Source organism: Thalassophryne amazonica, chromosome 15, assembly GCF_902500255.1.
Source record: "Thalassophryne amazonica chromosome 15, fThaAma1.1, whole genome shotgun sequence".
In the NCBI taxonomy this organism is placed as follows: domain Eukaryota; kingdom Metazoa; phylum Chordata; class Actinopteri; order Batrachoidiformes; family Batrachoididae; genus Thalassophryne; species Thalassophryne amazonica.
In genome coordinates this window covers 16,878,417-16,890,865 of record NC_047117.1, presented here as the reverse complement: position 1 = coordinate 16,890,865, position 12,449 = coordinate 16,878,417, and the positions used below count along the sequence as shown (strand labels likewise).

Here is a 12,449-nt window from a genome sequence, read left to right as displayed (position 1 = left end):
CACATTCTCTTCTGACGACTGAGTTTGATATCTGTCCGCTGTTTGTCTCACATGCTGCATTTTGAATTGCTTGTAGGAGATGACTACAATGGCCGCTTTACTATAAACATTTACACAGGTGACATCAGCACCACAGAGGTCCTTGATCGGGAGGAAAGGCAGAATTATACACTCACGATAGAGGCCTGTGACACCGGCTGCATCCCACTCAGCTCCTCCACCAAGCTCGAAGTTGTCTTGGTGGATGAGAATGATAATGTCCCCTTCTTCACCCGAACCAGCTACCAAGCATCGGTCAGTGAGGGTTTACCTGCAGGAGCTGAAGTCCTGCATGTTCGCGCCCTGGATCCTGACGAGGGGCCAAACGGGGAGGTAACGTACTCCCTGACAGATGACAGCAGCCATGGCGCCTTCTCTGTGGACGCCTCCACAGGACTGATCCGCACCACCAGGTCTCTGGACCGAGAACAGACAGCCCAGTACACCCTCAGGGCTGTGGCTACTGACAGCTGTGCCAAAGGCCCACTCAGCTCTGTGGTGTCGGTCACCATACAGGTGGAGGATATTAACGATAACATTCCAGTCTGTGACCAGAACCCGCTCAGTGCTTGGGTGTCCACAAGCATGTCACCAAACCAGATAGTTACCACTCTGGCGGCAACAGACAGTGATCTGGCTGAGAACGGCACGGTCCAGTTCAGCCTTTCTGAAGCGGACAACGTTTTTCAGTTGAATAGCGAGTCAGGAGAGCTTTTACTGCTACGGCGAGTGAGAGTGGGTCTGTTGAAGAGGAAGCTGCAGGTTGTGGTGTCAGATCGAGGACGACCTGCTCTAACGTCCACCTGCCTGGTCCTTATCCACCTAAAAGGAGAACAGGAAGGACTGCAGTTCACGAACAAAGCCTACAATGGCACCGTCAAGGAGAACAGCAGAGCTGGTGGGTCCAACTCTTCCTGTTTTGTCTCTTCTTATTATGAGTAAAAACACATGATTTGATCTCTTTATTCAGGCACTTGGATTGCAAAAGTTGAAGCCAGTGACCGAATTAACAACAGACAAAGGATCACATATTCTATATTCAGCGGCAATGAAAATAAGATTTTCACCATCAGCCGTCATACAGGTAACAAATACGCTTTATGCTGCAAACAAATATTGTATATATATATATATATATATATATATATATAAATACAAACATGATCTGTGATGAAAAATGTGTCAAAAATGTCTTGTTTTTATGGGTGGTGATTTTGCCTAACGCACCTCCACTAAATTGCTTGAGCTTTTACTTGTTGGTTTGCAAAGTTTTCTTTTTTGGGTCAAATGTCTCACACGTTATGTTTTTGTATACCATTTTGAATTTTTTTTATCCATCTGGTACAGGAGAGATCCGCGTGGGCAAAACTGAGTCTCTGGATTACGAGGCGAGTCGTCACATTCCATTGGGGGTGCTGGCTGACAACGGGCTGCAGACGGCTCACTGCAGGGTCTCAGTCTACCTGCTGGACGTCAATGACAACACGCCCGCATTTGAACGCAGCAGCTACAGAACCGCTGTGTGGGAGGGGCAGGTGCACAACACCTACGTTATGCAGGTACATGTCAGAAAACCAATCGGAGGGCTGTGGCTGTTATCGCAAGGTGATTTCTATCATGTGTAACAACTTTGACATGTCGTGCTTATTTCCTGCAGGTTTTTGCTTTTGATGCCGACAGCGGGACGAACAGGCAGATCGAGTACTCCATTCTGTCCGGTAACCATAACGACGCATTCGTCTTAGATTCTGTTCGAGGGATCCTTGCTACCAATGTCTTACTGGACCGTGAGATCACTCCCTCGTACAAGTATGTCAGCTTCACACATACAACCTTTTAAAGTGAATATGATTTTAAAACAGAACAAAAATGGTTTGCAGGCGATTTTAACTTACGTACTGATTCAGCTTTGAGGTTTTGTAAAATGGCAAAGTGGAGTTGGGACAATGATCAAGTACACTATGGTTCTAATCAACCTTCACTGTATAAAATGGAGGGAACAAAAGACCATAACACATTGTATAAATCTCAAATAACCTGGTTTAAAAACTGTCAAATTTAGTTATTTTTTTCTGCTTTTTTTGAGACAAGTCAAAGAGATTAATGGAAACAAATGCAAAATTTGGACAGACAAAGGCTTCAAGATTCTGACTGTTGTAAAGATTACACAGTTAGATACCAGCTGCAGACAAGGACGAGGCAAAATACAATGATCCAGAATAAAGTCCGAGTTTGGGAAAATAGCAGGGAGTGTCAAAGTCAGGCGTGTTTTTTTGAATAGAAAGAATGAGGAAAACAAATGGCCCCATGATAATAAAGTATTTTGTTGTCACGTACAATGTTTGGCGAAATTCTAGCCTCGGTCTTTTGGATCCTTTGGATCTATGAAGCTTAAATATGAAAAAGTATCGGTATTGGTATCGATATCGGCCTGTATTTACTTGGTATCGGATCAATACCAAAATTCCCGGTATCGCCCACCTCTAATGGCCAGAGTGAGATGAGTATGGAACCTCAAGAAGAGAGGAAAAAGTGCAAATTAAAGAAGATTTTACTGACTGTGAAACCAAAACTAAACATCTGGAGAGTCACAGACCACATGATCAATAAACCCGTGCTTCAGTGTTGTTTAAAGTTAGTTCAAATATCTGGCTTTAAATCAAATTGATGCCATTTTATAGCAGTTTAAAGTATTTCATTTTTACTTTCTGTCCATTTAAAATGATACAAAATAGGTCATCTGGTTTGAAACGGTTTAAAATGTGTTTGAAAAGTCAAGTCTTTGATAGACCTATAACAATTTATATAAACAATTTCTCAAAGATAAAAAAAAAATCTGGAAATCCTCATCTTTTGCAAGTTAAGGTAAGTCAAGATATGTCTTGAGAGGTTTGAGGTTTGTGTCTTGTTTCATGACAAATGGACAAAAATGTCCCCTCTCACATTGCTGACAAAAACGGGCAAAAGTTTACATTTGCACCAACATTTAATGTTTTTTTTTTTCCTCAGCTCCCTCCTCAGTGAAGGTTGTTGGCAGGTTTCCAACAAAGAACATCATTGTACATTTGTACGTATACGAGGTCTGTTAGAAAAATATCGGACCTTTTTATTTTTTTCAAAAACTATATGGATTTGAATCACATGCTATTACATCAGACAAGCTTGAACCCTCGTGGGCATGCATGAGTTTTTTCACGCCTGTCGGTTACGTCATTCGCCTGTGGGCTGGCTTTGAGTGAGGAGTGGTCTACCCCTCCCATTGGAATCTCTTTGTCTGACAACTTCCTGAGAGACTGACGCTTTGCTTGATCAAAATTTTTTCAAAAACTGTGAGGCACATCGAAGTGGACACCATTCGAGAAATTCAGCTGGTTTTCTGTGAAAATTTTAACGGCTGATGAGCGATTATGGACTGTTGCTGTCGCTTTAAGGACTGCCCACGGAGCGGGACGTTGCGACGCGCCCTGAGCCGCCGCTGTCTGCCTGTTTCGAGCTGAAAGCTTCCAAATTTAAGCCTCTGTTGACCCAGGACGTCGTGACAGAACAGAGAACTTTCAGAAGAGGTCGGGATCAGCAGTTTATCCGGACATTCCACTGTTAAAGGAGATTTTGCAATGAAAGAAAGTGCGGACGGGTCCGCGCGTCGAGACGCAGCTGGCGCCGCGCGCTGCCACAGGAAAAACACCTCCGTTGGAAGCCTTAAGGACAAGTTGGAACATGTCCAGCTGTTAAACAATTTCTCAGATACTCACTCAACTGAAAGCCATCAAAAGCCGCCTGGTTTTTACAAATGGTTATCAACACGGAGGTGTTTTTCCTGTGGCGGCGCGCTGCGCCGGCTGCGTCCTGACGCACGGACCTGTCCGCACGTCTTTCATTAATAAAATCTCCTTTAACAGTGGAATGTCCGGATAAACTGCTGATCCCGACCTCTTCTGAAAGTTCTCTGTTCTCTCACGACGTCCTGGGTCAACAGAGGCTTAAATTTGGAAGCTTTCAGCTCGAAACAGGCAGACAGCGGTAGCTCAGGGCGCGTCGCGACGTCCCGCTCCATGGGCAGTCCTTAAAGCGACAGCAACAGTCCATAATCTGTCATCAGCCGTTAAAATTTTCACAGAAAACCAGCTGAATTTCTCGAATAGTGTCCACTTCGATGTGCCTCACAGTCTTTGAAAAAATTTTGATCAAGCAAAGCGTCAGTCTCTCAGGAAGTTGTCAGACAAAGAGATTCCGAGGGAGGGGTGGACCACTCCTCACTCAAAGCCTGCCCACAGGCGAATGACGTAACCGACAGGCGTGAAAAAACTCACGCATGCGCACGAGGGTTCAAGCTTGTCTGATGTAATCGCACGTGATTCAAATCCATATAGTTTTTGAAAAAAATAAAAAGGTACGTTAGTTTTATCACAGACCTCGTACATTTACACAGTGTCTGTAATATTGAATGAGGGTTTGAGTTTGTATTGTTTGTTGCAGACTGGTCCTGGAGGCAGCAGACAAGGGAAATCCTTCACTTAGTGGCACCACCACCGTTAGAGTCCAAGTGGTGGACATCAACGACAATAGTCCTGCCATCCCCTCAGTGGAGCCTGTGCTGATAGCAGAGAGTAAGATCAAACAGACAGAATTTTATTTGACAAAGACAATTCGACTGACTCGTGTGTTTGTGTTTTACTGTAGATCTACCAGGAGGTCATGTGGTCACCCAGGTGACTGCCAATGATGTGGACTTGAGCTCAGTAATCACATACAGCTTTGCAGACAACAGAAGCCATGATGGCTGTTTTGCTATCGACCCGTACAGCGGTGTGGTGACGCTAACACGAGCCCTGGACTACGAGGAGCAGGCAGAGTACACTTTGACCATCTGGGCCTCCGACTCCATCCACCAGGCCACTGGAGAGGTCACAGTTCAAGTGGTTGACATCAATGACAACCCTCCAGTATTCAACCAGACCTCCTACCAGGTACAGATGATTTGTGAGTACTAGTGTAAAAATTAAAATAAATAAGCATCTTACATATTTGCAGACTTTTTCTGCCACAAAATTTTACAATTCTATTGTTACACATATTTTACATTGTAATCCAATTCCATTTTTTTCCACAAATCTGATTGGTTAATCATGTGAGATTTCAGACCATAAAATACTGTATCGCGTGGACGGTGGCAAAATATTCAACTGTTTCACATTTAATGTATTCGTCCATGGCCTGACCGCGCGCTTTGACGCTTTGATGAGCTGACCACACCCTTTCACAACGATTCGCCGACCGAATTACTTACAGAAAAATAAACCGTGCAAATGTTGGGATTGGATTAGAATGGGAATAACCCCCTTGTGTCTGATGATTTGTGGATGTTAACTATCATTTAGATTGATGTTCCCTCACAACAACATCAATCTAAATGATAGTTCTCGTCTCCCGAAGTCATCTGACACAAAGTCATTCCAGCAGCACCCAAGGTTTCTCCAAAGAGGAGCCTTTTTTATGTTTTAATTTTTAAACAGAAGCACTCTTGTGACAGAACAGGACAAATATATACATTTCTCTTCAGCTATATGAAAAATTTCACAAGAGAATTAGGGAATAACCCTGTTGTGTCTGATGATTTGCGCATGTTAATGCTGGATTTTACGGTCGCAAATTGAGTTTTACGGCGATTTATAACATTTTATTTATAACATTTTAGCCATATCTCTGAGTACGATCCAACACATAGGTGCCTCAGTGTTGAGGACCCCAGTGACTGGAAGTCCAAGGGGTCATCCACCTTTCACCTGGAGGAAGTGACACCTGAGAGAAGCACCCGCTCCCAGACTTGATTTGACTCGACAAACTGATTTGTTACGTGTAAATATCAAAGCACATTCTCATCCCAAGATGTTCAACCAGCAACCCTTTTGACATTGAAGTGCCAACTGAGAAACTGGTTTACCTTAATAAAAAAACAGTGCCTGTGTGGAAAATCGGTGTATGCCGTGATGTGGCTGCAGATTTTTCTCATTATTTGTTCTCTCCTAAAGGTGGAGCTGTCCGAGTTGGTCTCAGCACAGACATTAGTTGTGTCAGTGTTTGCTACTGACAGAGACACTGGACTCAATGGTGAGGTGTCCTACAGACTGCTCACTTCTGTCCAAGACTTTTCTATCCAGCCAGAAAATGGTAAGAAAGCTTAGTAACTAATGAAAGTCATCAGAAAAACAATATGTACAGTTGTACCATATCCACAGTTATGGGCAGTCAGGTCCATAACTATTTGGACAGTGACCATTCTAGTTGTGTTTAATAGTAGTAGACAGTTCATAAAAACTAAGTGATTGTGCATGAAGGAAACTAGAGAGGGAAGTCACCAAGACATTCAGATAACTCCAAAGGAGACAACACCTTCTGCAATAGTCTCTGTAAGAAAATGCATTTCTTTGCATTGAACAATAGTTGGCGTATCGTGTATGTTACAAACACAGACCATATGCTATGTGGAAATGAGCCATAAAAACAGCCATAATTCCTAAATAGCTAATGCCATAATTTTGTTAAATCCCTTGAATTAAACCTAAACATCTACACAACAAGCACATCTTGAGCGTTTCATTTCAGCTCAACTGTGGTGGTGGTGTTGGTGTAGTACGGATTCATAATTATAAAAATTGTGGCCCTGTCAAAATACTTATGGGCCTGGCCGTATATTATCAGCATTTACTGGCAGTATTCATTCAGTATACCATTCCAGTAATTACATTTTTGCAGACTTGATGTGCATACGGGTTCTACACACACTTAGATAAAGCCTATTTGAGAAACCAGACCTATCCTTTTATATCCAATTTAAAAAAAAAACAAAAAATATAAACCAAAGAATGCGGATTCATTGTACAGAGTTTAACCTAAACCAGCTCTCCTTAATGCTGGCACATCATTTTCAATCAAGTGTGATTTATTGGCTGCTGTTACATTTGAACCACAAAGTTTAATATCATAGAAATGACTGTGGCCCCTTTTGTGGTGATGGGCACATAGTGAATTTAAAATGACATTTGCACCAGTGCTGGGTGAAGTGCTCCAAAAATAATCCAGTTTCTGTGGCGCCTCAGTTTTTCACGGGTTTCGCTTGAGTCTTGGTATTAATAAAGTCATGTACTATAAGGTTTAAGTGGTAGTGAAATGTAATAAATACATTTCTTCAAGAGACACTTGTCATCTAAGGAGAAAATCTGATTTCAAAGTCAACATATGGGATTTATTAAAAACAGTCACAGGAGAATTGAAGCAGCATTCCTACATAAAGTGCTGTTATTAATTCACTTTCAATAAATCATATTGCCAGATAGTTACGTAGTTCTTATTCTAGAGACAAAACCAGAAAGAAATATGCATTTGCTGAATCATAAGTTTTAAATTGTTGAGCTGTTTAGTTTTTTTCTTGTTTCATTAACTTGTGTTTTTGTTGTAAGATGCTCATTGTACTAGCATTTTAGATGTCAAATTATAGGCCAATGGGTCATCCCCAAGGTTGGGTAGGATTACTTTGAAATGTAATTCAAAAGTAATCAGATTACAAGTAATCCAGATGTATGTACATACATACATGTAATCCACATGTATTCTTTCAAAGTAATCCTATCCAACCTTGGTCATCCCAGGGGGAGACATTTAGCTCAAGTATTTTGCATAAATATGTTGTATAGCATTCAGTTTCAGTGAATTTTGATTCTGCTGACCTTTGAAATTATAGCAGTAAACTAGCTGTGTCAAACCTAGCTGTGGCTAACTTGCTTGGATTATCTTGGCTTTCATGCAATACATTTTGACCTCCCAATGTTTAAACTGTTCCCAAATTGGAAGGTGTAAGTCCTTTATAGTCCCTGAGACTCATTGGTGCCTGCTTCTCTCTGGACAACATATCTCTAAGCAGATGAGAGTCTGTAAATCCCCCTGGACATGACACCAGTCTGACTCAGGTTGCTTCCCCAGCCAAGGCTAGTACCCATTTACAGATGAGTGACCCGAGACAATGCCAGTTCAGTGTCTTGTCCAAGGTAGTATTAGCAAGAATCAACTGTAGTTAAGCTGAGTTGGACAGTTGGCACGTAACTGTCTTGAGCATCCAGTCTCTCTTTTTAAAACCACCACTCAAACGAGGGTCTCAGTGTGTATATTTGAGTCTGTATGTATAATTTTGACCCTGTGTGGATTTGAGAAGATCCAAAATAAATTCAACCTTGTGCACCCAATTCGTGTTTTTAAAGTTATTAATGGTGTTTGCTGTACAATCATTCCATCCTGGCAAAAGAACAATCCAAAGACATCATTAAAAGTCCAAAATTATCATTCATGCCCAAGATGACTGTATGTGAACTTCTGACCACAATACTAAATTAAAACTATCATGTTCTTGATAGTCTGACCACAGTGTAGTCTTAATGTTTCTACGGTGTTTGTTGTGAGTTTCAGTAGAAATGAATGTAAAAGGACTTACATTCTATTTAATACATTTTGTCTTGCAGGATCTGTTTTCACAAACAAGCCCCTAAAACCAATCACAAACAGCAATCCAATCCAGCTGCTAGTTGAGGCCAAAGATGGAGGAGATCCCACACATTCTGCTCTCACCTACATTGATATCACAGTTCTTGATGCCAATGACCATGCACCTCTGTTCCCACAGAACACTTACACACTCACCGTCCCAGAGGACACATCTACTGGCAGCACCCTGCTGAAGCTCTCTGCAGATGACCAAGACAGGAGCCCAGAAAATACATACTTGGACTACTCCATTATAAGGGGAAATGAGGAGAGGCGATTCTGTCTAGAAGTAAACATGGTTAAGATTGAGAATCAGATGAAATATGTAGGAAAACTGGTTCTATGTAACCCGTTAGACCGAGAGACTACTGACAGCTACCAACTGACAGTGTGTGTATCAGACCGAGGAACACCTCCACTGTCCAGCTCTGCTGTCGTTACAGTGACGGTGACAGACTGTAATGACAATGCTCCTGTCTTTTCAAGAACAGAGTACCATGCCCAAGTGAGTGAAAACAGCTTACCAGGTACTAAGCTAGTCCAGGTCAATGCTCTGGATCCTGACCTGGGAATCAATGGCTTGGTGCATTACAATATTATTTCAGGGAACTCCAAAGGTCACGTCAAGCTGGACCGTCAGTCTGGACTTTTGGTTGTCAACAGTTCACTTGACTTTGAGGGAGAGTCAAAATACACCCTGACGATCTGTGCATCTGATGGAGTTGAATCGCTTGAAGAACATAATGTGGCTTTCACAGTGGTGTTCATTACAGTGTTGGATGAGAATGACAACACTCCTTACTTCATTTTCCCAGTGGTCAACTGTTCTGTGTTCGAGAACCTCCCTTCATTTTCCCATGTCTGTTCTGTCCATGCTATTGACAATGACTTGGGGATGTATGGACAGATCTCATACTCCATTGCATCGTCGTGCTTCATGGGCTACGGTATCGGCAGCCCTGAACGAAAGGAGAACTTTGCTATTGACCTTCTCACAGGTGACATTCACACCAGACAGACTTTTGATTATGAACGCAAAAATGAGTACTGCTTCATAGTGGAAGCCAGGGACAAGGGCGAAAAAGTAGCTACAGTGAGAGTGCAGGTGAGCATTAAGGGAGTAGATGAGTTCAGTCCCATCTTTACCCAAAAGCAATACTACTTTATGCTGCCTGAGAACATAGAGCTAGGACAGACCGTTGGCTTTGTAATGGCCATGGACCATGATGGAGGCGTGGATGGTTTGGTAGAGTACTCCCTGGTGAATTCATCACTGTTTTTCTCAATTAACAAAACAATTGGTGCCATCTTTATATCAGGTCCTGTATATCGCACACGAGGTAGCCATGTTAGGGAAGATGTAGTAGAGCTACTAGTATCTGCAGGTAGTCCCAGACTCGGCTCCCGAACAACCACTTGCCTGGTGTCAATCAACATCTCCAGCTCAGTAAAGGCACTTATCGGATTGCCCGTTGACACCCACATGCTCAGTCTGGGTACCTCACTAATTGTGTTCCTTCTTCTCTTCCTTGTGCTTGTGGCACTGGCTCTCAAGTACAAAATGAAAGAAGCTACCCTCAAAAAGGCTGATGCCATCGCCACAAACTTAAACAGTGACACAGGCACATTTGGAAGATCCAGTGGCCAATCACAAAGTGCCATGTGTCTGCACAAGTTTAAAAGGCCCAACAGTTGGACTAAGAGGGACATTTCCAACCCATGCACCCAGTCAGACTCGAGTGGCCATGGATCAGCAGAGGGTGAAACAGCTGAAGATGAGGAAATCAAATGGATTAATGAGAATTCCAACCATGTAACAGTGGGATATTTGGAAGGCAACCAGATTTCAGAGATCCCAGACTCTTCAGTTCCTGGAGACAACATCTCCTGTCACTCTATCGATGTAGGGCCGGAGCACATTTTGTCCATCATTAAAAGTCCAGTAACAACAATGGCCAGTACAGAAAGCCTATACCATTTCAAAGAAGAGGGAGGAGGTGAGGGACTTCTTCCTGCAATACTCAGGGTGAGGGATTTGGAGGAGAACATGGAGACAAAAGGGTATGCGCCTCTTTCAGAAAACAGTGCCTCTGCAGATTCTCTCTCTTCACTGGTGTACCTGGAGGAACAGCTGCAGGATGGCTACAATTGGGACTACCTGTTAGAATGGGAGCCACGCTTCCAGTCTCTAGCTTCCGTCTTTGCCGATATTGAAATGCTCCCTGATGAGGAGCTTCAAGGTGGCTGTGAGGAGCTAGCAGCTGAAGCAAGCTGTCTCATGTATCCACCGCCCCTTATAACAGGAGTGGCCCAACCTGGCATCAGAACTGTACCTCCACGGAAGCCGGTCCGTGTGCCAAACCTGAACAGGCGGTCATCTTTCCCTAAATATGTCTATTCCCCCTTAGTCAGGAATACAGGACTCACACCTTCAGCAATGACTCCCACCTTCTCCCCATCGCTTTCTTCACTAACCATCAGAACACCCAGTGCCTCACCAGTAATCTCAGAAACTGGAGTGGGGGGTATCAGACTTGACTCAGGACCCCTGACCACAAGCCTACTGGATGCAGAAGTACAGGTGTAGACCAAAACCGGCACTGCAGGACATCGTCTCTTTTCTAACCCAAGGATTTTTTAGGTTATGGTACTGCACAATTATTGCACAGTTTTGCAGTTGATTTCCTATCTTGTTTTTATAATAAACTAATTATTACAATGTCCTGGACTCACTCCAGCATTTTGTGGCACTTTTAATAAAAGCAGTTATTTCAGGTTCCTCCAGGTATTTTTTATTTCAACATTGGCTTGAAGTTAATCATGAAAAAAGGCAGCATATTTCTGTTTGTAACGTTCACATTGGAATGACAAAAAACAGTTTAGATTATTATTATTATTATTATTTTGCTTCATTTTTTTCATGCACTTGATAAAATCTGAATTGAAGAGCAGCATTTACCAGAATACTTCAATGTACAATGGCCCTTCCTTTCAGTCTTGTTACATCTTCAAAGCCTACAGGAAGTCATGACTCTGGTTAAACTTATTTCATGCCAAGGTCACACAATACAAATAGCTTCAGGATGTTAAGACTTTATTTCCTTATAGCCACTGGTCTCCAGGATAACCTATTTATGAGACTCAAGCTTTGGGGAAAATTATCAGACCAAATTGCTTGCTACATTCTGATAGCATTTCAAGGGCTTGAAACTGGCAGTGCCTAGGTTTGTTAATCAAGGGCCATAACTCTGCCAAAATGTGTCAATCTTGTACAGTATTACAATATGCGTATTATCAACCTTTAACAACGATTTGTATCAAGTTACATGAAATTCCATCTACAAGTATGAGAGGACTTGATTTCAGAATGCGGACACCCACTCATGAAACTGGCCGAGTCTAGATTTGTTAATCAAAGGCCATAACTCTAGTAAAATGGGTCCAATGCAAAGAGTAATACACATATTACCAACCTATAACAAGGACTTGTACCAAGTTTAATGAAATTCCTCCTAAAATGTGAGAGGAGTTGATTTCAGAACGCTTACACCATTTTGGGGACAGACGGAGGGAAATCTCCACAGCATAATCCCCCTTGAGGCATTTGGCCAGCAGGGGATAATAAAATTGTACACTATTTTCCAAATTTAGAAATATTACCCAATATATCAAATCAAATCAACTTTATTTATATAGCGCCAAATCACAACAAACAGCTGCCCCAAGGCGCTTTATATTGTAAGGCAAGGCCATACAATAATTACGGAAAAACCCCAACGGTCAAAACGACCCCCTGTGAGCAAGCACTTGGCGACAGTGGGAAGGAAAAACTCCCTTTTAACAGGAAGAAACCTCCAGCAGAACCAGGCTCAGGGAGG

At 42.5% G+C, this 12,449-nt stretch overlaps 1 protein-coding gene across 1 annotated transcript in view; it reads left to right on the top strand.

Moving 5' to 3' along the window:
• dchs2 (dachsous cadherin-related 2) overlaps window positions 1-11,291 on the top strand; it is a 42,848-nt gene extending 31,557 nt beyond the window's left edge. The window contains 8 exon segments of the mRNA XM_034187770.1: window positions 77-937; window positions 1,010-1,123; window positions 1,387-1,598; window positions 1,697-1,848; window positions 4,516-4,646; window positions 4,720-5,006; window positions 6,069-6,207; window positions 8,550-11,291. Coding sequence (XP_034043661.1) covers window positions 77-937; window positions 1,010-1,123; window positions 1,387-1,598; window positions 1,697-1,848; window positions 4,516-4,646; window positions 4,720-5,006; window positions 6,069-6,207; window positions 8,550-11,158 — 4,505 coding nt within the window. The 3' untranslated portion in view covers window positions 11,159-11,291.
• The last annotated feature ends 1,158 nt before the right edge of the window (window positions 11,292-12,449 follow it).